Source organism: Dama dama, chromosome X (assembly GCF_033118175.1).
Source record: "Dama dama isolate Ldn47 chromosome X, ASM3311817v1, whole genome shotgun sequence".
In the NCBI taxonomy this organism is placed as follows: Eukaryota; Metazoa; Chordata; class Mammalia; order Artiodactyla; family Cervidae; genus Dama; species Dama dama.
This window is the reverse complement of record NC_083714.1, coordinates 22,556,600-22,582,503: the sequence shown is the minus strand read 5'-3', so window position 1 is coordinate 22,582,503 and position 25,904 is coordinate 22,556,600. Positions and strand designations below refer to the sequence as shown.

General features: G+C 38.3%; 1 protein-coding gene across 2 annotated transcripts in view; it reads right to left on the bottom strand.

Moving 5' to 3' along the window:
* The window catches only part of IL13RA1 (interleukin 13 receptor subunit alpha 1), a 67,633-nt gene that overhangs the window by 2,655 nt on the left and 39,074 nt on the right, over positions 1-25,904 (bottom strand). The window contains exons 10-11 of one of the 2 annotated variants that reach the window (XM_061138017.1): positions 22,777-22,861; positions 14,862-14,900 (exon numbers count right to left, since the gene is read on the bottom strand). In XM_061138017.1, the coding sequence (XP_060994000.1) occupies positions 14,883-14,900; positions 22,777-22,861 (103 nt within the window). In that variant the 3' untranslated portion in view covers positions 14,862-14,882. Of the gene's footprint in view, positions 1-14,861; positions 14,901-22,776; positions 22,862-25,904 lie in introns of those variants that run through there. The other variant, XM_061138016.1, reaches the window with a different exon arrangement.

The following is a 25,904-nucleotide window of genomic DNA, read 5'->3' as shown; positions in this document are numbered from 1 at the left end:
CTTCTTCATCTGTTTGGCCAACTGAACGAATTGATCAAGAAAAAAGCATGGGATTGTTACAGGATGTTTAATAACTATCTCAAAAGGTAAACTTATGTGGACATCTCCAAAACTGGAAACAAAGTATTCTGTAGAAGAATGAAAGAGTGACATGTTTTTCTTACTTCAACTGTTTCTATCTTTATTTTTTTACTGCTCAAATTTGACCATTGCTCCAGAGTTGTCGGAGGCTCAGAAAGGCATCAAGGTTTAGGGCAATATACAAAATATCCTAGAAGACAGTGCAGTTAAAAGTTTTGAAAGACCTTGCATTAACAACTTCATGGAACATCATTTGCAAGAACAGGGAATTGTGCATACAAAGTAAGCACATCTTGAACTCAAGTTAAGTGTGTCTCTTATGGTGAAAGCCAATATCCTAGTCCTTGCCTTCTTCCTTCCTTCCAAGTCAGAGGAAAGGGTGAAATGTGAGCTCAGCCCCCTCATCTGTAAAACACAGTTGTTAGACTAAACCAGGAGACAGCAAACTATGTTCTAAGGGCCAAATCTAGCAGGCTGCTTGTTTTTGTAAATGAAGTTTTATTAGAACACAGCCATGTCTATTTGTTTCTGTATCATCTATGGCTGTTTTCATGCTACAACAGCAGAGCTGAGTTGCTGTAATAGACCCAATGACTTGTGAAACCAAAACTATTTACTATCTTGTTCTTTACAGAAAAAGTTTGTCAATCCCTGCACTAGATTATTTCTAAGCTCCTTTCTGCTCTGCTGTTTTCTAGTTCTGTAAGACTAGAGAAGTAAATGGAAAGAAGAAAAGCTAAAAACAAATGACAATGATGATTCAGCTGCCTCCTGTTGTGCAACTGGAGATGGACCCAGCAAGTCAGGAGCATCCAGTCTTAGAGCACATATAGAGGGATGAGTTGGGAAACACTGCTTAAAATATCCAAATTATTCTAAATATTTAACTGTGATACTCCTAGTAGAAAGGCTACAATAAAAAATACTGACAATTCCAAGTGCTGATAAGGATGCAGAGTATCTGGACTTTTTATATATTGCTGGTGGCAATGTAAAATAGCACAATCACTATGGAAAACAGTCTGATAGTTTCTTATAAAACAAAATATACACTTACTGAATGACCCAGAAATCTCACTCCCAGGTACTGACAAAAGAGAAATGAAAATATGTCCACACAAAGACCTCTATATGAATGTTTATAGCAGCTTTATTCATAAAAGCCAAAAATCAGGAATAGTCATGATGTCCTTGAACAAGTAAATGGTTAAATAAAAATAAAAGCAATGGCACACAACAACACAGCAACATCATGCTAAGTGAAAGAAGCCAGACTCAAAAATCTGTGGGTTGCATGATTATTTTGGGCTTCCCTGGTGGCTCAAATGGTAAAGAATCTGCCTGCCAATGCAGGAGACCTAGGTTTGATCCCTGGGTTGGGAAGATCCCCTGAAGAAGAAAATGGCAACCCACTCCAGTTTTCTTGCCTGGAAAACCCCATGGACAGAGGAGCCTGGCAGGCTACAGTCCATGTGGCCACAAAGAGTCAGACACAACTGAGTGACTAACACTTTCACCATTCCATTTATATAATATTCAGGAAAAGGCAAAATCTTACGGATAGAAAACAGATCAGTGGTTGCAAGGGTACAGGATCAGGGAAGGGGGTGTACTGTAAAAGAGTATGAGGGAACTTGGAGGGATGATGAAGTTTTCTATATCTTGATTGGAGTGGTAGCTACAAAATTGCATACATTTGCTAAAACTCTTATAACTGTACACTTAAAAGTAAAATCTTAACACACTAAATTAAAAAAACCACACAGATACCTAATAAAAATCTAAAAACATATAACCTTAAAGTAATGGTTTATCCAATAAATGGCACTAAGACAACTGGCTAAACATTTGAAAAACAAAGTTAAACCCTACCTCACAGCCTATATGGATAAATGCTCTATGGATTAAAGACCTGTATGTGAAAAACAAAATCAAGTAAGTCCTGGAAAAATGTATTAAGGAGCGATTATATAAATCTGTAGTAGGAAAGAGCTTTCTACACATAACAAATAAAGGAAGAGGGAGAATAAGATGGTGGAGGAGTAGGTGGACATGGAGTACAACTCTCTCCACAGATACATCAGGAATACATCTGCAGACACAGAAGTGCATGCAGAACACCAGTGGAAAGCAGACAGGAGTACCTGACCAGAGGAAAAGAATATATAGAACCATGTAAAACTCGGTAGGATGAAGGAACTAGGGGGAAAAACAGGAGTGTTAGTAGGACTGGACCTGCCCTCGGCGGGTGGGGGAACTGAAGCAGGGGTCCGATCCCCACATTGGGGCAATCATCTGAGTCAGAGGAGAAACATTTAAGGCTGAGAGTGAAACAGCTGATCTGTGGCAGCCTAAATGGAATGAGAAATGGAATCAGACAGTCCTTGCTGCAGCCATACATACACCAGACAGGGACGCAGGTCTCCTGGAAGGTACAGGGGCTGGGCACTTAAGTTTAGGAATTGTGGAGCAATCCCAGGGCAAGGGCTTCTGTTGACTGGGGCGAGACCAACTGAGGGGACCTGAGGGAGGAGACTGCGGTGGGAAATGCCTGTGGAGGAAAGTCAGGTAGCCATGGAAGCAAGGCGATACTGCTGAGTCACACACAGGGGGTGGAGCCATCACCATAGCCTCTCTCTCCCCACATGCCAGCACTGGCAGCTGAACAATAGAGAGTCTGGCCTATCAAACCCCTGACTGCACTGAACTACAGAACAGGACCCCACCCAGGGTGCTCCTTTAAGTGTCTGATGCACAGATCTACAGAATAAGACCCCAGCCAGGGGGGCCCCTCTATGTACCTGATACACCGAACAACAGAGAAGGACCCCAGGCAAGGGAGCCCTCTAAGTGCCTGAACAGGCAGAGTTATGGAGAAAAACTGGCCAAAGAGGCCTTCTGATCACCAGCTACAAGGGGCTTGAAAAAAGACTGATAGGGCCACAACTCCTGCGGCAGAGGCAGTCCATGTCCCTGCACACTTGGTGCCACCAGGGTCTCTGCAGGCCAAGCAGCTGCGCCACCTTCATGCTCAACTCTCACTGGGGCAGAGCTGCCACAGGCAAAAAATTCTTGCATCTACGCATGCAGGGTCACTTCGATAGTGTCTGACTCTTTGCAACCCTATAGATTGTGGCCTGCCAGGCTTCTCTGTCAGGGAGTGGGGTTCTCCAGGCAGGAATGCTGGAGCGTATTGGCCAATGCTGGTTGCCATACCCTTCTAGAGCACTATATTTCCTGCTGCCCAAGCTGCCAACTCCCCTGAGTACCTGGTACTGCCAGAACCCCTGCAACCCAAGCAGCTCCACCACCTCCACACCTGGCCCTCACAGGGGCAAACCCAAATCCTCCAGGGCAGCCTCAGGAGCAAATCTCAAAGGAATCCCAATGGAAATACCCACATGCAGAGGTGGAAATAAAACCACAATTGAAACCCAGGGGTACTGTGGCTAAGGAAGAAGACCCAAAACCTTCCCACCAGCTGTACAAGCTGCAGATTAAATCCACACGATCAACTAGGCAGACTCTGTGTCTATGGAATATATAAAAGGTCATGAGAGCTCCCACAAAAGAAAATGCACTAGTTCTGATAGCTGAGGACATTGGAGGCAAGAACACATAGGAATTTGACCAGATTAGAATATGAGCTGCCCCCACAGCAGGTCCAGAGATCAGCACAGTGTTGGACTGCATCCTAGGGAGGTGAGGTGGACTTTGACTCCCAGAGAGGGAAAGGACTCTGACAGCAGTGACTCAAGAAAAATATTTATTGTTCTTAGGTTTTGACTTGTTCTGTAGATTCTTGCGGAATTTTTCTTTCTTTCTTCCCCCTTTTTTCCACCCTCTGTTGTAGTTGCACAATTTATTGGCACTATAAAATCTAGTTAAGCTTTTGAGTTTTTTCTTTTTTTTCCTCAGTAACATTTGTTATTGTTATTATAAACCTCTGCCTGTACGTTGCGCTTTTGCAACTCTGTGGAGTTTTCCCTTTTCTCTTCTTTTAATTTTAATTTTTTAAACCTATCATTATTTTTCTACATTTATTCCTTTGTTTGCCTTTCCTACTGTTCTTTTCCCCTTGCAGTTAATCTTTAATGTATATGAATCTTCTTCATCTATCTCTATTTAACTTTGCATATTTATTCTTTCTTTCTTTCCTTTCCCCTCAACATATAGGTTAGCTTTGTTTTCACGGCTTTATTCCCCACTTGGCACCTTGAATTAGTTTTGTTTTCCAGTTTGTGCTTTAGTTAGTTTTTTTTCTTAACTGGTAAATATAACTTTTGATTTCCATTGTTCCCTGGGTCAATCTACTGTACTTTATTTTTGTTGGACTTTTTTGACTTTGCTCATGGGTATATATGTATATGTGTATATTCCATTATTTTAATTATTATTTGCCTGATTTTGTAACTGCCATTTGTCTGGGGTTCATCTTTGGTTTCTTGTTTTTGGATATTTGTTTTAATCTCACTTAATGCCATAACAAACCACTTGTGGAATCTTCACTCCTGACCAGAGATCAAGCCCTGAGCCTTTGGGAGCACTGACTCCAAGACCCTAGACTACCAGAGAACTAGCCCTAGGGAGTATCAAATACTGAGAACTCACACAAAGGAAACCACTTGAATTCAAGACCCGGCATCACCCAACCACCAGTAGCACCCTGTGAAGGACGCCTCATCTAAATAACAAACAAAACAAAAATACAAACCCAATCATTAGCAGACAGGATTACCACCTCACTCAGCCTTGCCCATCAGAGGAAAAACAAAGAAACACACAAAAACTCAGCATAAAACTCACCCTATACAAAGCTCACACAAACCACTGGACCAAACGTAGGAGGGCAGAAACCAAAAGGAAGAAAGAATTCAACCTTGAAGCCTGGGAAAAGGAAACTTTAAACACAATAACTTACAAAAAAAATAATGAAAAGGCAGAGAAATAATACACAAATGAAGGAACAAACTAGAAACACATAAGTCCAAATAAATGAAGAGGAAATAGGCAAACCACCTGAAAAAGAATTCAGAATAATGATAGCAAAGATGATCAAAAACCTTGAAAACAAAATGGAGAAAATGCAAGAATCAATTAACAAAGACCTAGGAGAATTAAAGAATAAATGTGCAGAGACAAACAACACAATTACTGAAATTAAAAATACTCCAGAAGGAATCAGTGATCTGGAAGATAAAATGGTGGAAATAACTGCTGAAGAGCAGAATAAAGTAAAAAGAATTGAGGATAGTCTCAGAGTCCTCTGGGACAATATCAAACACACCAACATTCAAATTATAGGGGTCCCAGAAGACGAAGAGAAAAAGAAAGGGTATGAGAAAAGTTTTGAAGAGATTATAGTTGAAAATTTCCTCAACATGGGAAAGGTAATAGTCAATCAAGTCCAAGAGGCACAAAGAGTTCCATATAGGATAAACCCAAGGAGAAACAGGCCAAGACATATACTAATCAAACTAACAAAGATTGAACACAAAGAAACAATATTAAAAGCAGCAAGGGAGAAGTAACAAGTAACACACAAGGGAAACCCCATACATTTAACAGTTGATCTTTCAGCAGAAACTGCAGGCCAGAAGGGAATGGCAGGATATATTTAAAGTACTGAAATGGAAAAATCTACAACCAAGATTACTCTACCTGGCAAGGATCTCTTTCAAAACTGATGGAGAAATCAAAAACTTTTCAAACAAGCAAAAGTTAAGAGAATTCAGTACCACCAAACCAGCTTTACAACAAATGTTAAAGGGACTTATATAGTCAGGAAATATAAAAGAAGAAAAAGATCTACAAAAACAAACCCCAAACAATTAAGACAATGGCATTAGGAACATACATATCAATAATTACTTTAAGTGGAAACAGATTAAATGCTCCAACCAAAAGACACAGACTGGCTGAACGGATACAAAAACAAGACCCATGTATATGCTGTCTACAAGAAACCCACTTCAGACCTAAAAACACATATAAACCGAAAGTGAGAGGATGGAAAAATATATTCCATGCAAACGGAAAGCAAAAGAAGGCTGGGGTAGCAATCCTCATATCAGACAAAGTAGATCTTAAAGAACATTATAAGAGATAAGGAAGGACTCTACATAATGATCAAGGGATCAATCCAACAGGAAGACATAACAATTGTAAATATCTATGTACCCAACATAAGAGCACCGCAATACATAAGACAAGCGCTAACATACATAAAAGGAGAAATTAACAGTAACACAATAATTGTAGGAGACTTTAACACCCCACTCACACCAATGAACAGATCATCAAAACAGAAAATTAGTAACAAAACACAAGTCTTAAATGATTCATTTGATGAGATGGATCTCATTGATATCTTCAGGACATCCCAGCCAAATACAGAAGAGTACACATTCTTCTCAAATGCACATGAAACATTCTCCAGGATAGACCACATCTTGGGTCACAAATGAAACCTCAGTAAATTTAAGAAAATTGAAATTGTATCAAGCATCTTTTCTGACCACAACGCTATGAGATGAGATGAGGTTTTTTTTATAAGAAAAAAACTGTAAGAAACACAAACACATGGAGATTAAACAGCACGTTTCTAAATAACCAACAGGTTACTGAAGAAATCAAAAGAGAAATCAAAAAGTTTCTAGAAACAAATGACAATGAAAACACAACTCAAAACCTATGGGATGCAGCAAAAGCAGTTCTAAGAGGGAAGTTTATAGCAATACAATCCTACCTCAATAAACAAGAAAAACATTGAATAGACAACCTAACTTTACACCTAAAACAACTGGAAAAAGAAGAACAAAAGCAACCAAAATTAGTAGAAGGAAAGAAATCATAAAGATATCAGCAGAAATAAATGAAAAAGAAATGAAAGAAAAAATAGTAAAGATTAATAAAATGAAAAGCTGGTTCTTTAAGAAGATACACAAAATTAACAACGCTTTAGCCAGACTCATCAAGAAAAAAGAGAAAAGCATCAAATCGACAAAATTAGAAACGAAAAAGGAGAGGTTACAACAGACAATGCAGAAATACAAAGAATTGTAAGAGGCTATTATGAACAACTATATGGCAATAAAATGGATAGCCTGGAAGAAATGGACAGATTCTTAGAAAAGTTCAATCTTCCAAGACTAAACCAGGAAGAAATAGAAATTATGAACAACCCAATTACGAGCACTGAAATTGAAAGTGTGATAAAAAAAATCTCCTAAAAAACAAAAGCCCAGGACCTGAAGGCTTCACAGGAGAACTCTATCAAACATTTAGAGAAGAGCTAGTGCCTATCCTTCTTAAACTCTTTCAAAAAACTGCAGAGGAAGGAACACTTCCAAACTCATTCTATGAGGCTACCATCACCCTGATACCAAAACTAGACAAAGACAACACCAACAAACAAAACTACAGGCCAATAATACTCATGAACATAGATGCAAAAATCCTCAACAAAATTTTAGCAAATAGAATTCAGCAACACATCAAAAAGCTCATACACCATGATCAAGTTGGGTTTATTCCAGGAATTCAAGGATTCTTCAATATTTGCAAATCAATGTGATACACCATATTAACAAATTGAAAGATAAAAACCATACGATCATCTCCACAGATGCAGAAAAAGCCTTTGACAAAATTCAGCACCCATTTGTGATTAAAACTCTTCAAAAAAATGGGCATAGAAGGAACCTACCTCAACATAATAAAGGCCATATATGATAAGCCTACAGCAAACATTATTCTCAATGGTGAAAAACTGAAAGCATTCCCCCTATGATCAGGAACAAGACAAGAGTGTCCACTTTCACCATTATTATTCAACATAGTTCTGTAAGTCCTAGCTATAGCAATCAGAGAAGAAAAAGAAATAAAAGGAATCCAGATCGAGAAAGAAGTAAAGTTCTCATTGTTTGCAGATGACATGATACTGTACATAGAAAATCCTAAAGATAGTATCAGGAAATTACAATAGCTAATCAGTGAATTTAGCAAAGTTTCAGGATACAAAATCAATACATAGAAATCACTTGCATTTCTATATACTAACAATGAATAATCCAAAAGAGAAATTAAGGAATCAATCCCATTCACCATTGCAACAAAAAGAATAAAATATCTAGGAATAAACTCACCTAAGGAGACAAAAGAATTGTATACAAAAAATTATAAGACACTAATGAAAGAAATCAAAGATGACAAAAACAGATGGAGACAACAAAAACATAATCCATGTTCCTGGGTAGGAAGAATCAATATTGTGAAAATGACTATACTACCAAATGCAAACTACAGATTCAATGCGATCCCTATCAAGTTATCAATGACATTTTTCACAGAACTAGAACAAAAAATTTCACAATTCATATGGAAGCACAAAAGACCCCAAATAGCCAAAGCAGTCTTGAGAAAGAGGAATGGAACTGGAAGAATCAACCTTCCTGACTTTAGATTATACTACAAAGCTATAATCATCAAGACAGTATGGTACAGAAATATAGAACAATGAAACAAGATAGAAAGCCCAGAAATAAACTCATGCACCTATGGATACTTTATTTTTGACAAGGAAGCAAGATTATATAACAGGGCAAAGAGAGCCACTTCAATAAATGGTCCTGGGAAATGTAGACAGCTACATGTAAAAGAATGAAACGAGAACACTTCCTAACAGCACACACAAAGATAAACTCAAAATGGATTAATGACCTAAATGTAAGACCTGAAACTATAAAATTCTTAGAGGAAAATATATGCAGAACACTCGATGACATAAATCAAAGCAAAATCCTCTATGACTCACCTCCTAGAGCAACAGAAATAAAAACAAAAGTAAACAAGTGGGACCTGATTAAACTTAATAGCTTTTACACAGCAAAGGAAACTATAAGCCAGGTGAAAAGACAACCCTCAGAATGGGAGGAAATAATAGCAAATGAAACAACTGACAAAGGACTAATTTCCAAAATATACAAGTAGCTCATACAACTCAATGCCAGAAAAACAAACAACCCAATCAAACAGTGGGGAAAAGACCTAAACAGACATTTCTCCAAAGAAGACATACAGATGGCTAACAAACACATGAATAGATGCTCAACATTGCTCATTATTAGAGAAATGCAAATCAAAACTACAATGAGATATCACCTCACAACAGAATGGCCACCATCAAAAAGTCTACAAACAGTGAATGCTGGAGAGCATGTGGAGAAAAGGGAACGCTCTTGCACTGTTGGTAGGAATGTAAATTGATACAGCCACTATGGAAGACGGTATGGAGATTCCTTTAAAAAGTATGAATAAAACTACCATATGACCCAGCAATCCCACTCCTAGACATATACCCTGAGGAAGCCAAAATTGAAAAAGACACATGTATCCCATTGTTCATTGCGGCACTATTTACAATAGCTAGAACATGGAAGCAACCAGACGTCCATCGACAGATGAATGGAAAAAGAAGTTGTGGTACATATACACGATGAAATATTACTCAGCCACAAAAAGGAACACATCTGAGTCAGTTCTGATGTGGTGGATGAACCCAGTACCTATTATACAGAGTGAAGTGAGTCAGAAAGAGAAAAATAAATATCATATTCTCTGGCATATATACAGGATCTAGAAAAATGGTACTGAAGAATTTATTTGCAAGGCAGCAATGGAGAAACAGACAGAGAATAGACTTATGGACATGGGGAGAGGGGAGGAGGGGGTGAGATGTATGGAGAGAGCAACATGGAAACTTACATATGTAAAATAGATAGCCAATGGGAATTTGCTGTATGGCTCAGGGAACTCAAACAGGGGCTCTGTATCAATCTAGAGGGGTGGGATGGGGAGGGAGATGGGAGGGAGTTTCAAAAGGGAGGGGACATATGTATACCTATGGCTGATTCATGTTGAGGTTTGACAGAAAACAACAAAATTCTGTAAAGCAATTATTCTTCAATTAAATAAATAAATTTAAAAAATAATAAAGGAAGATTTGACTGCAAAAAAGAAAAACCTTTTGTACATCGTTAATCACCCTAAATACAATACAAAGGCAAACATGACGACAAACCAAAGGATTACTAATTGATATATTAACAGTTATACAAACCACCAGGGTAAAGAATATTGCAGGGCAAAAACAAGCAATGAACAAGAATTTCACAGAAGAATTAATTCAAGTCAATGAACACGTGAAAAATATAAAATTTGATATGTACCCCCAATGTTCTTTGCAGCACTGTTTATAATAGCCAGGACATGGAAGCAACCTAGATGCCCATCAGCAGATGAATGGATAAGAAAGCTGTGGTACTATACACAATGAAATATTACTCAGCCATTAAAAAGAATACATTTGAATCAGTTCTAATGAGATGGATGAAACTGGAGCCCATTATACAGAGTGAAGTAAGCCAGAAAGATAAACACCAATACAGTATACTAACGCATATATATGGAATTTTAAAAGATGGTAACGATAACCCTATATGCAAGACAGAAAAAGAGACACAGATGTATAGAACAGACTTTTGGACTCTATGGGAGAAGGCAAGGGTGGGATGATCTGAGAGAATAGCATTGAAACATATATATTATCAAGTGTGAAAGAGATCGCCAGTCCAGGTTGGATGCATGAGACAAGTGCTCAGGGCTGGTGCACTGGGAAGACCCAGAGGGATGGGATGGGGAGGGAGGTGGGAGGGGGGTTCAGGATGGGGAACACATGTAAATCCATGGCTGATTCATGTCAATGTATGGCAAAAAACACCACAATATAGGAAAGTAATTGGCCTCCAACTAATAAAAATAAATGAAAAAAATTTTTGATATGTAAATTTAAAACAAGATGCCCTATCCTCATCTATCACATTGGGAAGAATTTTTTTTTTAAATTAGATACATTCCTGTGGGCAAAAGCATGACCAAACCACCAGTGAGTCATACTACTGGTTGCTATGTAAGTCAGTACAACCTAGTTGTGATTAGTGCTTCTTGTGAAAAATTTAAGTATGTGTATTCTAATGCCACCATTTCCTTAATATGAAGGAATAATACCCTAGATATTGAACCAGAGTGTTTAATGAGACAGCATATATTATATATTTTTATACATCAGTAAAATAGACCTTCCTCATTTTCTTGAACCTCTGTATAATATTTCATTGTATGACTGCACTATAATTTATTTAACCAGTATCCTTAATATTAATAGATATTTAACTTGTATATCCTTTCTGGATAACAATTTGTCAATAGCAATTCAAGAGTTTAAAATGAATATAATCTCCTTTAATCTGGGAATCTTAACTGTAACAATTTATCCCAAGAAAGTAATGAAATGGATATGCTAATATTAGCTGTGAAATGATACCTATAATAATAAAATTTAGATTAATCTAAATGGCCAATAATAGGGAACTGATCAAGTGCATCATGATATTGACACTCTGCTGCTGCAGCATGGAAGCAGCCATAGACAATATACAGATGAATAGGCATGGCTGTGTTCCAACTCAACTTTATGGACACTGAAATTTGAATTTCATATAATTTTCTTCTTTAGATTTTTTTCAACTACTAAAAATATACACACCATTTGCAGCTTGCAGCCTGTATGCAAACAACTGGCAGACAGGAGTTGGCCCATGGTCTGTAGTTTACAGAGAAATCCTATGAGGAGGGTTGTGGATGGCAGCATATTTTTTTTAAATTGAAGGATAATTGCTTTACAGTGTTGTGTTGGTTTTTGCTGTTAATGACAGCATGAATCAGTTATAAGTATACACATATCCCCTCTCTCTTGAGTCTCTCTCCTCCCATCCCACGCTTCCATCCTGCCCACCCTTCTACCCTCTAGGTCCTCACAGAGTGCCAGGCTGAGCTTCCTGTGTTATCTAGCAACTTACCACTAGCTATCTGTTTTACACATGGTAATATATATATTTCAAGGCAGCATAGTTCTTCTATTTCCCCAAATGCCACAATAAAAAGGACAAGCAGGAAAGGTGAGTCTGCAGTCTAAATAGGAAGGCAAAGCCAAAATCCACAGACACAGTCTGCAACAAGACCAGATCAAAGTGATGCTCCAATGAACTCTGAAATATGACTGGATGGCCAAATTAGAGATGCTACAAGAGCAGGATGGTATTAGTTACAGGAGAGTCTGGAGACAGAATCAGCAGGGCCTCTGGTAGATGTGAGGACTCTAAGACAACTCACTGAAACGTCAGCAAGCTGATGTATAAAGTGAGTGAGTCTGGTAGGAGTCTGCATTGTCCAAGCATGACCAAATGCAACGAGACCATGGGACAGCCTGAGAGCCACCTGGGCCCTTTGAGCTCTCAAAATCACCCAAAGCTCCCTTCCTGGGCCAAGTCCACTCTGAAGAGAAACTGATGGAAACAAACTCCACACTGGCTAGGATAGAGCCAGGAGACACAAACTAGAGTTCAGATAAAAGTAGAGGAGGTGAACAGGCAGAATCAGATTTCAGAAAGGAATTTACTATAATTAAATTGGCAAAAATAATAGAAGATGGAACTCTATATCTGTGAAATTAGGAAAATAAAAAACTATCCTAAATCAAGCCTCCTTCTAAAACTTCAGGGAAACTACTTTCATGTAAAAATAAACAACAGAATAATACTGTTACAGAATTAAAGTAGGCCAGAAAGATGTCCACCAAAAAAATAGATGAAAATTATAATCTAATGTTTTAAAACTAGTGAAAAGATATTAAGAAAAAGTTATATGATATGGAAAAATGTACATGATATCAAAGAATATAAAAATTCAAAATAAGAGCAACTCAGAAATTATATGGTAAAACCCAAGAAATAGTTAGAAGTAAAAGAAAATAATCATTTCAGAAATGAAGACTAGCTAGAGGAAACATGGGCAAATAAACACAACAGATAATACCTTAAGAGCAACAGAAGATGAAAAGGATGATGATTTTTAAATCAAAAAGAAATGAGATTAAAATAATCAAAAAGAAAGTTATCAAAAGGATGTGACAAACATAGAAGACAGGCAAAGAAAATAAGGGGACAGAATAACAAAGTCTATAAGCAAAGAAATTTTTACTGAAATTTTAAAAAATGATTTGAAACTACATACTGAAAACACACACTATATACCTTGAAAAATCAACCCAGAATGACTAACATCAAGACATATCCTAATAAAATTATTAGACTTGAAGGAAAAAAGTCTTTTGACAACCAGGCAAAAAAGACCAAGTGTTTCAATCCAGAGAAAATTGTTAGTAGACTTTGACAACATTTATGCCAGAAGAAAATGGATGACATATTTAAGACACCCAAGGCAAGAACATGTAAGTCGAGGATTTTATATCTAGCTAAAATGACTTTCAATTATTAATGAAGGAAACTCCATCAATATGTAAATAATTCAGGAAATGTTGGTCTCATGAATCCTGAGAAAACTTTTGGTGCTTCATAAAACCAAAATTACTGGAACGACATCAACAGAAAGACTGGGAGTTAGCATGAAATACACACCATACAGAATTAAGACTAAAAAGGACTGCTGCTGCTGCTGCTAAGTCGCTTCAGTCGTGTCTGACTCTGTGTGACCCCACAGACGGCAGCCCACCAGGCTCCGCCGTCCCTGGGATTCTCTAGGCAAGAACACTGGAGTGGGTTGCCATTTCCTTCTCCAATGCATGAAAGTGAAAAGTGAAAGTGAAGTCACTCAGTCATGTCTGACTCTGTGCGACCCCATGGACTGCAGCCTACCAGGCTCCTCTGTCCATGGGATTTTCCAGGCAAGAGTACTGGAGTGGGTTGCCATTGCCTTCTCCACTAAAAAGGGCTATAAGGGAGAAAATATAGTACATAATGACCTTATGCACCGGACATGTAGATACTAGACAACTTCAAGAATGGGGAGAGAATGGGAAGAACATATGGAAAATTTGCTATTTTTGATAATCATTAAAAATTATTTTATAGCTTTGTCAAAAGTTCAGAAATTCCTTCAGTTCCACCTGCTTATTTCTCATCTGTTAAATTCAAATAAAGATATGAGCATTTTATTAAAACATGTTATATAATATGATTGGTTAAAAGTGTAGACTGGAGGGGACTTCGTTGGTGGTCCATTGGCTAAGACTCCCCAGTCTCAATGCTGGGGGCCTGGGTTTGATCCCTGGTCAGGGAACTAGATCCGACATGCCACAACTAAGAGTTCACATGCTACAACTAATATCAAAGATCCCACATGCTGCAACTAAGACCCAGCACAGTTAAAAAAAAAAAAAGAAATATATTTTTTGAAAGCTGTGGACTAGAGGATAAGAATGCCTGAGTTCAGATCCCAGCTCTAACACTTGTTAGTTGAGATCCTAGCTCTGCTAGGTAGCAGCTGTGTAACCTCAAATGAGTTACACATAATCCCTCTGGTGCTTCATTTTCTTCATCTGTAGAGTGGAGATAAAACCTACTGCAGAAGAGGGACAAATTAATGAAGGAAAGGCTTGGACAAGTGTCTGACACATAGCAAAAGTTCAATAAGTATGAACTGTTATTACTATTATTGTTACTATTTTTCCATTTACCAGTAAAAGTGCAGTTAGTCCTCCAGAAGATATTCATAGGTTATGTGCAAATACTACACCATTTTATATGAGGGATTTGAACATCCATGAATTGTGGTATTTGAGAGGGTCCTGAAGTCAGTCCCCACAGATACCAAGGGATGACTGTAAAAATGATTTTAATTAAAAAAAGTAAGCTGAATATTACCTTTTCATTGGTTTCTGCTCATTAGACCCAATGCTTAAACTGTGTTGGACAGGAAAAAAGCAATCAGCACACTGCAGCAGAAATAGCTTCTAAAAATACATTAATTTTTTAATTGCCTTTTTTCATTCCTGAAACTTTGATTACTCTCATTTTTACCCACCATCAGCATCAGGGCCTTTGAGCACTATGTCTGTGAATATGTTCATGTAAGGTTAAAGGGACAAAAGCAAAAGCTCTGACCTATTATCCAATTATATGTCAGTCTAATTTTGAAATTACTTGTAGAAAAAACCTAAATCCATAAAATTACAGTCCACGACTCAAGTCTTACCTGATTGATTTTTTTTCCAATTGATTTTTTTAAATAAGATAATCAACAACAGAATAATGGCCAAAGATGAAAAACATCCTAGGTGAAAAAATAATAGGTGTTTGGGTGGTGAACACAACTAGTTTTTAGTTGTTAGTCATCCTAGAAAAATACATGCATGTAATAATATTTTTTTAAAGAAAGAAACAAAAGTCATAGAATAATGGAACATCAAATCTCAATTGAAGAATACATTCAAGATTTGGTTATTTCCTGCAGTGAATTACCCACAGGGGTGAAGTGGGCTTCATGCACCTTAGCATCACACAAAACACTGGACTTTTATGTGCAAGTCAACGGATTACGTGCCTGTCTTCTTCAGAGCAACATTCACAATAGAAAATTGTACAATATGAATCATAAATCCCCATGCCTTCAAATCACCGTAGCTTAGAAAGAACTAGCTGAATGTGGTGTGGAGGGGACTAATTTGATATCAGTTGAGGTGGTTATCAATTCAAACCCTCACTTTAAAAATTGATAATTAAAGGGAAAGAATTAAATACGTTTCCTGCCTTTCTAGCAGAAACTGAACTTGAGAACAATTAAAAGGAGCCTAGCTGATAATTGAGAGCAGTGCTTATAGAAAAGTGTCAGCTTAGAAATGTAGATTAAATGATAGATGAGAAAAATCATCATCATTTCACAACCACTAATGAGATTATTGAATCAAGCAAGGATACTAACTGGCCAATAAAAAGCATCAGCTGAAGAGTTGACAGGGTGCTAACATGACACCACACAGATTATCTTCCAGTGACAAGGGGAGGCAACGTGTAGATGGCAAGTGGGGACATGTTATTATCACCTTAAAGACAATGGTCAATCAGCCTCACTATGGGTGGACAACTGGATATTGTCTGTCTCCTGACACCCGGGACAGCTGGAAAGATTGAAATATGGACTGAGCATTAGATGATATGCATGCATGCTAAGTTGCTTCAGTTGTGTCTGACTCTTTGCGACACTATGGACTGTAGCCCACCAGGCTCTTTTGTCCATGGGATTCTCTAGGCAAGAATACTGGACTATGTAGCTATTTCCTTCTCCAAGGGATCTTCTCAACCCAGGGATCGAACCTGCATCTCTTATGTCTTCTGCATTGGCAGGCAGATTCTTTACCACTAGTGCTACCTGTTAAGCCCGTATTAGATGATTTTAAGGAAATAATCATTTTTAAAGTGAGGTCATCTTAGCTTTTAAAGATACATACTGAAGTTTAAAAAAAATCAGCAGTATTTGGAAGTCAACTTCAAGTTAAAAAGGCTGTTTTCTAATCAGGAATTCAAAACTGGCACAGGACTGAAAATAAAATTGGTTTCCAAGAAGCAGGGGAAGAATAGATAATATTTTAGGGATGAAAAAGAAATGCAGATGCAGAAGAAAAGCAATTCCCTCTGCAAAGCCCCCACCCCCCAAATATGGCCCGCAGCCCAATTAGTCACAAAGAAAAGGCAAACTGCAAAGCAACAGGAAAAAATGCTGTTGGCCAAAATGTTACTACAGTGATAAACAAAACATTGTCAAAACACTAGAAACCTTAAGGAGAACTATACAGAAGATTTAATTTATTGGTAGCCACACCTAAATACATTTTAAGTACCACTACTTATGGTACAGCATGGAAGAAGAAAGTGTTTAGAAAGGGCATGGATTATTTCTTGGGATTAGAAGCTGGTCACTTTGGGCTACAATGACTTTTAGTGCAGGTTCTGGAATTATCTGTCTATGTGATAGTCCTTGAGAAATTTCTCCGTGGCCCCCAGTGTCTCCATCTTAAAAGTGAGGGGCTGGACTAGAATCTAGAGTTTTGAAAATTTATAATTAAAGGCAACTAAACATGTAAACATATACCTCATTAGATGACCTCTAGGGCAATGTTCATTCCGTAATTATTCATTCCATAATTCCATGGTTCTAGAAGTAAAAGGACAGTCTTTCTGCTAGCATATGCAGTTCAATTTGTGAGGATTATTGCCATGTAGAGAAAGTAGATTAGTCATCCGGTTAAAAAGCAAACATGGAGATTTGTTCTATTACCCTTTCCCCTGCCTGGCATTTTTATTATACTTTTAGTTTTAAACACTAACTTTATTTAATGGTCTGCAGCCACCACAAACAAAAACATCTTATGCTTTTAGTGGTCCATCTTGTCAGTGTATCTGCCTCACTAAATTATAGAATTATCTGACTCATCAGGACAACATATTATCCTCTAGACAGCAAATTGAAAAAAAGCAATTTTCCCATCTCTGAGAAAGATAATTGATTTGATTTTGCTGTCAATGTTACCATCATTCACTCTATCACCCAGACCTGAAATTATTTTTCACTCTCACTACCTTTCATCACCCACACAGAGTCACTGAGTTGTAATGAGTTTCCTTTAATAATGTCTCTTGCATCAGTCTCCTCTGCTATCACCTAAGTTCAAATCCCTATTATCTCACAGGCTTGGATAACCATGATATTCTCTTTTCCCTTAATGACTTGTATGGTGTTTCTTTATTATAAAAGTAATACATGCTCATTACAGGCAATTTGGAAATTTCAGAAACATAGAGGGAGAGACAAAATAATATCAATTATCCACAGTCTTTCTGCCCAGAGATGATTATTTTGACCTATTTCCTTCCACTCATTGTTCTATGTATATATTGATGAATTTTTATAAAAATTAGGATTGTAATACACTACACATTTATGGTACGATTTTTATACTTATGTCATAAGTATTTTGTTAGGACACTAAATGCTTTGAAAACCTAGTTTGTTAAAAAATTTATTCTTGATTGTTGATGTTTCCTTGGCTTCTAGTTTTTTGTGTTAGAAACAAATTCTGCATTGGCCATCCTTATGTCATTGTTGGATTATTTTCCTAAAATAAATTCCTAAAGAAATAATTATAAGATCAAAGATGATTCTGGTTACATTTTACTGAGTTGCCCTCTGGAAAGAAGGGCATTTTACAGGCCCACCAGTGGTGTGTGAAGAGTGCCAGTCCCCCACCCATTTGTTAACACTGGATATTATCACTTTTTAGAAATTTAATAAGCTGGAAATTCATCTATCTTTGGTTATATGTCTCATATATATCAGTGAGTCCAAACACGTTTTCACAGACATTGGGCATTTGTGTCATGGCACTTTGACTGTCTTCATTGCTAAGAGTGGTAGCAAACTCAAATGCCTTTCAGGGGTCTAGCATGTTAGGTCAATGGGTGAAACCACAGTGGGAATTGGGAATGGTAGGGCCTGAGATGAATTGGTAGTCCATGCCCTGCTTAAGATCCCAAATTGAAAAATTTTAAATACACCACACTGGCCAAACAAAACATCTGTGGGACAAATTCAAGACTAGATTATCAGTTTGCTACTGTCTAGCACTTCCTCTCTCTAATTCATTCCCTTCAGGTTGTTGTCAGAATGATAGGTGTGGAGACAAGGGAACCCTCCTACACCACTGTAATGTGGTGTATTGTATTACACTGAATGTAAATTGGTACTGCCACTATGGAGAACAGTATGGAGATTCCTTAAGAAGTTAAAAATAGAGCTACTATATGATCCAGCAATCCCACTGCTGGGCATATATCTGGAGAAAACCATGGTCCAAAAGGATATATGCACCCCAGTGTTCACTGCAGCACTGTTTACAGTAGCCAAGACATGGGAGCAACCTAAATGTCCATCGACAGGGGAATGGATAAAGAAGATGTGGTAATATTTATACAATGGAGTACTACTTGGCCATTAAAAAGAATCCCATTTGCAACATAGACGGACCTAGAGATTGTCTGGGAGTAAGTCAGACAAAGACAAATATCGTATATATTGCTTATATGCAGAATCTAAAAAAAATGACACAAATGAACTTATTTATAGAACAGAAATAGACCACAAACTTACAGAACAGATTTATGGCTACCAGGGGCAGGGAGGGTGGGGGAGAGGAATAGATTGGGGAGTTTGAGATTGACGTGTACACACTGCTATTGATATATTTAAAATGGATAACCAACAAGGACCTACCATATAGCACAGGGAACTCTGCTCAATATTATCTAACAACCTAAATGGGGAAAGAATTTGAAAAAGAATAGATACATGTATATGTATAACTGAATCACTGTGCCGTACACCTGAAACTAACACAACATTGTAATCAACTCTACTCCAATTTTAACTATTCGGTTGGCCAAAAAGTTCATTAGGGTTTTCCATCCCATCTTACAGAAAAACCTGAACAAACTTTTTGGCCAGGCCAGTCAGTCAGTTCAGTCACTCAGTTGTGTCTGACTCTTTGCGACCCCATGGACTGCAGCATGCCAGGTTTGCCTCTCCATCACCAACTCCCAGAGCTTGCTCAAACTCATGTCCATCGAGTCAGTGATCCCATCCAACCATCTCATACTCTGTCATACCCTTCTCCTGCCTTCAATCTTTCCCAGCATCAGCATCACTGGCCATGCCAATGAAAAGTTAAAAAAACGAAGAATGATATTCCTACTACCTTCTCATAGAGACCAACCAAAATGTGACTCCAAATCTATTTCTGGGAACTCCTCTATCCCAACCCAGTATTTCTACCACACAGAACTCTAAGGAGACTGTGAGACTCTTGAGGACAAACATCCTGTCTTACAAAAGGCCCTGCAGCATGGTGGAAAGACAGAACTCTAGAATCAGACAGTTCTTGGTCAAATCCCACCTTATTATTTCCTTGCTGTGTGACTGCAGTAAAGTTATCTAACCTCACTGAGGCTCTAATTCCTCATCTGCAAAATGCTACTAAGAGCACCAACACCACAGGGTGGGTGTGAAGATGGAGCACTGAATACACTGTGTACACATGGGTGACTGCCAGTCGCTGGTTACAGGTATTGTTAGAATACTTGCACAATTCTTAGCCTCCAGCATCTACCACAGTAGCTGGCAAAATGAAAACAAAGGGGTAATCCTAAGGAAAATGTCTGTAACAGTGATTTTCAAAGTGTGGTCTGTGAATGATCTTGCCAGGAGAGGTATCATTGTTGGGCTCCTGTTAAGTATGCAGTTTCCCGGGAACCATCCCAGACCCAGTGAGTTCAAACTTCTCGAGGCAGGGCCCAGGATTCTATATTCTTACAAGCATTCCAGTCAACTGTGACTCAAAGGTGAAGAACCACTGGTTGCCACAACCACCTCGGTCACAATATATGAGCCCTTCATCAGGCACCTGACTTCTGGATCTCCCTGCCTAGTGGTGCCCTATATAGCAGAGTTACCCATTGTCTATGACCCTGATTTGGTGAAAAAGATCCACATGACTTCTCCTCTGACAGCATTCGAGCCTCTGTGCCTTCCTTCCCTAGCCACGTAGCATCACTGCCACTGTGAACCACCCGTTATTACAAGAACTGTTTGGGCATTAAAGAGAAATGGAAAGTATTATCAATAGTAATACTAAGCAATAACATTTGTTGTGGTTGTTTAGTTGTTAACTAAAGAGTTAATAAAAGAATCATGTCTGACTCTTGCGATCCCATGAACTGTAGCCTGCCAGGCTCCTCTGTCCATGGGATTTTCCTGGCAAGAATATTGGAGAGGCTTGCCATGCCCTCCTCCAGGGCATCTTCCCAACCCAGGGATCAAAGCCAGGTCTCCTGCATTGCAGGCAGATTCTTTTACCACTGAGCCACCTAGGAAGGCCCAAGCACTAATATTTACTAAGCACCTATGAAGTAACTGCCAGGCACACTAAGGAATTTCTATGTATTAATTTAATCCACATAACAACATTATGCATGCTAAGTTGCTTCAGTCATGTCTGACTCTTTGCAGCTCCATGGACTGTAACCTGACAGGCTCCTCTGTCCATGGAATTCTCCATGCAATAATACTGGAGTGGATAGCCATGTCCTCCTCCAGGGGATCTTTCCAACCCAGGGATCGAACCCACATTTCTTATGTCTCCTGCACTTGCAGGCAGGTTCTTTACCGCTAGTGCCACGTATTATTACCTTCACTTTACAAGTGAGAAAACTGAGACACAGGGAGGTTAAGGAAGTTACCAAAGGTCAAATAGATGGTACATGACACAGCATAGATCCAAATCCAGACAATCTGACTCCAGAGCACAGGCTATTATCTACTATGCTCTACTATTTCCCCGAATTAAGTGTCTTATGCCTGAAGTGATTACTTTAAGATATATACAATAATATTGATATTTATTTTATTTAGTGTCTTTATTATCTTATTTGGGTGAATATATTTATCAGAGAAACCACAAACTCTGTTGTTCCCACAAGGTCTTAGCTTTCCCAGCCACAGATTCCAGCAGGAATGTCTGTAGCCACATAACTCTTAATAGTTCGGGGGGTGAGAGGTTGCTCTAGTTCCATGTCTTCCGAGGCCAGCTTTCCAGGCAATAGCATGAATAAAATCTATTTCAACTGTTTGCATGCATGTATACTCAGTAGTTCAGTCATGTGTGACTCTTTGCAACCACAAGGACTGTAGCCCACCAGGCTCCTCTGTCCATGGGATTCTCCAGGCAAGAATAATGGAGTGGGTTGCCATTTCCTCCTCCAGGGGATTGTCCTGACCTAGGGATCAAACTCGCATCTCCTGTGTCTCCTGCATTGCAGGCAGATTCTTTAGCACGGAGCCATGAGGGAAGCCCTTTGACTGTTTATCTTATGTTTATATTTCCCCAAATGAAATTTGAAAGATTATCCAAGAGTCAGAAGACCTACCTATCAGTTTAGTTTCTTAAAGGAGGCTCCTTCCCCTGCATGTTTGGATCAAATACATTCTCTTCCCCAGAGAGAGAATGAAGCCCAGCGATACGAGCTGGATGAAGTATTCAGGGGATTTCTTTTTTATTTATTTATTTATTTTTATTAGTTGGAGGCTAATTACTTTACAATATTGTAGTGGGTTTTGTCATACATCGACATGAATCAGCCATGGTTTTACATGTATTCCCCATCCCGATCCCCCCTCCCACCTCCCTCTCTACCTGCTCCCTCTGGGTCTTCCCAGTGCAGGGGATTTCTTAAATGGTATGTTTGGCCTGAGATACAACATTTTAAATCAGCTCTTTAATCTTTTAGACAAAGTGTACTTTAAAATAACCAATTTTGAAATGAAATTCTGACCCATGCTACAACATGGATGAACCTTGAAAACGTTATGCTAAGTGAAAGAAGTCAGACACAAGAGGCCAAATATTGTAGGATTCCATTTATATGAGGTACCTAGACTAGGCAACTTCATAAAGATAGAAAGCAGAACAGAGGTTATCAGGGGTCGAGGGGAATGGAGAATTATTGTTTAATGGGTACAGTTTTTGCTTAGGATGATGATAACATTCTGGAAATGGTGAAGATGGTTGAGGATGGTCCAACAACATTGTAAATGTACTTAATGTCATTGACCTGTATACTTAAAACTGGTTAAAATGGTAAAATTTATGTTAAGTATGTTTTACCAAAAAAAACATAGCCCATAGCCTCCCCTCATAAAATCAATTTTACACCCCATTGAGTCAGAACTTACCAGGGTATCATCATTCTGGTCTCCAAACATTTCTTTAAAAATCTTGCCAGGATCAGGAATTGGAGGGAATATAATGATCTTGAGCCTTTAAGAAAACAGGGACATTTCTGATCAAATCTTCCAGTCCATAGAAATGTTCCTCTTAAATACAGCCATAGTAAAAGAGGGCTTAGACAAAAGACATGGTACACAAGTCATCTTTAGTGATAATGCAGTTGTAAAGAAATTTCTAAAGCAGGCTGAGAAATCAATGTCTCAAGAATATCAAGTGTGGGTAAAGCAAAGGACCCATCAGTAGCAGACTACTTATAATCGATCATTTAAATTTTTTTTCTAGCTTTATTGAGGTATACTTGACAAACAAAAATTGTATAAATTTGAGGTGTGCAAAGTGAGTTTTATATAGGTGTACATTGTGAAAAGATCATCACAATCAAAGTAATTAACATATCCATCACCTCACATACTTATAATTGTGTGTGTGGGTCTGTGTGTGTGTTATACCCTATCATTTAAGTAACAATGGTGTTTTACTTTATCACAGATCAGATGGGAGCCTGCTATTTATAATTTAAAAAAAAAAATTCTTCTGAGAACAGGGGACATTCCTCTTTAATTTTTCTTTTCTTTTTCTAATTTGTCTTCTATTTTAAATTTTTTTCAATTTTTCTAATTGAAGTATAATTGAGTTACAATGTTGTGTTAATTAGTTCTATACAGCAAAGTGACTTATACACATAAACGTATATTCTTTTCCACTATGGTTTACCACAGGATACTGAATATAGTTCCCTGTGCTATATAGTAGGACCTTATTATTTGTCCATTCTATACATAATTGTTTGCATCTGCTAATCCCAAATTCCCAATCCATCCCTTCCTCACACCCCTCCCCCTTGCAACCATCAGTCTATTCTCTATGTCTGTGAGTCTGTTTCTGTTTCACAAATAAGTTCATTTGTGTCACAGTTTAGATTCCACATATAAGTGATATCATATGACATTTGTCTTTCTCTTTCTGACTTACTTAGTATGATAATCTCCCATTGCATCAATGTTGCTGCAAATGGCATTATTTCATTGTTTAATAGCTGAGTAATATTCCACTGTATAAATATACTACATCTTCTTTATCCATTCCTCTGTCAATGGACATTTAGGTTGTCTCCATGTCTTGGCTATTGTAAATAGTGCTGTTATGAACATAGCAGTGCATGTATCTTTTTGAATTACCATTTTGTCTGAATTCTGTTTTTGCATCTGATAGTATTACACTGGCCCAAAAGTTCATTCAGGTTTTTCTGTAAGACGGTGTGGAAAAACCCGAACGACCTTTTTGGCCAATCCAACAGTACCCTCTGGTGGACCTACCTCATCTCCTAGGTCTCTCAATATTGATGTGTCCTAGGGTTCAGTGTTTTGTCCTCTTTATCTCCCTCACTTTATAAGCACTCTCTTCTGGTCTTAAGGGCTTTAAATCTATTTATATGCTGAGGACTCCCAAATTTCTAACTCTGGTCCAAACCTCTTCTTTAAACTCCAGATTCATGTATACAGGTAATGATTCAGCATCTCTACCTGGATATTTAATAGGCATCTCAAACTTACCATGTTCAAAACTGAAGTCCTCACCTTTTCCCTAAAGCCAGATCTCCTCCCAATCTTCCCCATCTCAGTAAAAGACTGCAATATTCACTCAGTTGCTGAACCCAAGAATCTAAGAGTTATCCCTTGAATCCTCAATTACTCTTACACCTCCAAAAACAAGCAGCCATCAGCAAGTGCTATTATTAATTTCATCTTCAAAATACATCCCACATCAGAATATTTCTTACTACCTGCATTGCAAACCTCCTGGCCTACACTACTCTCTTCTTTCCACCCAAACACTACAATGTTTCTTAACTGGTCTACCTGATTTTACTCTTGCCCAAGTCAAGTCTTCACTCAGCAATACAATGATCCTTTATGATAGTCAATCCAATCACATCCCTCTCCTGCTTAAAACTCTCGAATATTTTCCCATCATGCTTAGGATAACAACTCAATTCCATGCCACAGCCTACATGATCTGGTCTTGCCTCATATCCTCTCCTGCCTCATATCCTCTTGTTCTCCCCCCTTGTATGCTCTCCTCTAACAAGACACACTAAGCGGATTCTAGCCTCAGAACCTTTGCACTTGCTGTTCTTTTGGCCTAGAATGTTCTTTCTTTGAATATCTGACTGGCTCACTCCTTTAAGTCTGTCTTCAAATGTCACTTTCTCAGAGAGGCCTTCCCTGGCATTCCATGTAAGATTAGCTTCATATCACTTCCTAGCCTTTCTCCCCAGCCCAACTCCATAACTTTACTACTCACTATGTGAACCCATAGGTAGGGACTTTGTCCTGTTCAGCACCACAACTCTAGCAATTAGAACAGTGCCTGGCACATAATGCCGACAAAGGTCCATCTAGTCAAAGCTATGGTTCTTCCAATAGTCATGATGGATGTGAGAGTTGGACTACAAAGAAAGCTGAGCACCGAACAATTCATGCTTTTGAACTGTGCTGCTGGAGAAGACTCTTGAGAGTCCCTTGGACTGCAAGGAGATCCAACCAGTCCATCCTAAAGGAAATCAGTCCTGAATATTCACTGGAAGGACTGATGCTGAAGCTGAAACTCTAATAATTTGGCCACCTGATGTGAAGAACTAACCCATTGGAAAAGACCCTGATGTTGGGAAAGATTGAAGGCAGGAGGAGAAGGGGATGACAGAGGATGAGATGGTTGGATGGTATCACCAACTCAATGGACATGAGTTTGAGCAAGCTCTGGGAGTTGGTGATGGACAGGGAAGCCTGGCATGCTGCAGTCCATGGGGTTGCAAAGAGTCAGACATGACTGAGCAACTGAACTGAACTGAGCTGGCACATAAATGGGCACTCAACACATGCATGTTTAAAGAATACTGAAATAATGATAAAATATTGATTCTAGAACCAGCTTAGTAAACTTATTCCAACTTTAGGTATTTTCCTGAAAGAGCAAACAATAGCACCAGACTAGTCCCTATGATGAAATCAAGAAAGTAAAAAATTCTCCAAGAATGAGTATCATGTCTTAGAACTTGAAGTACTTTATCCTA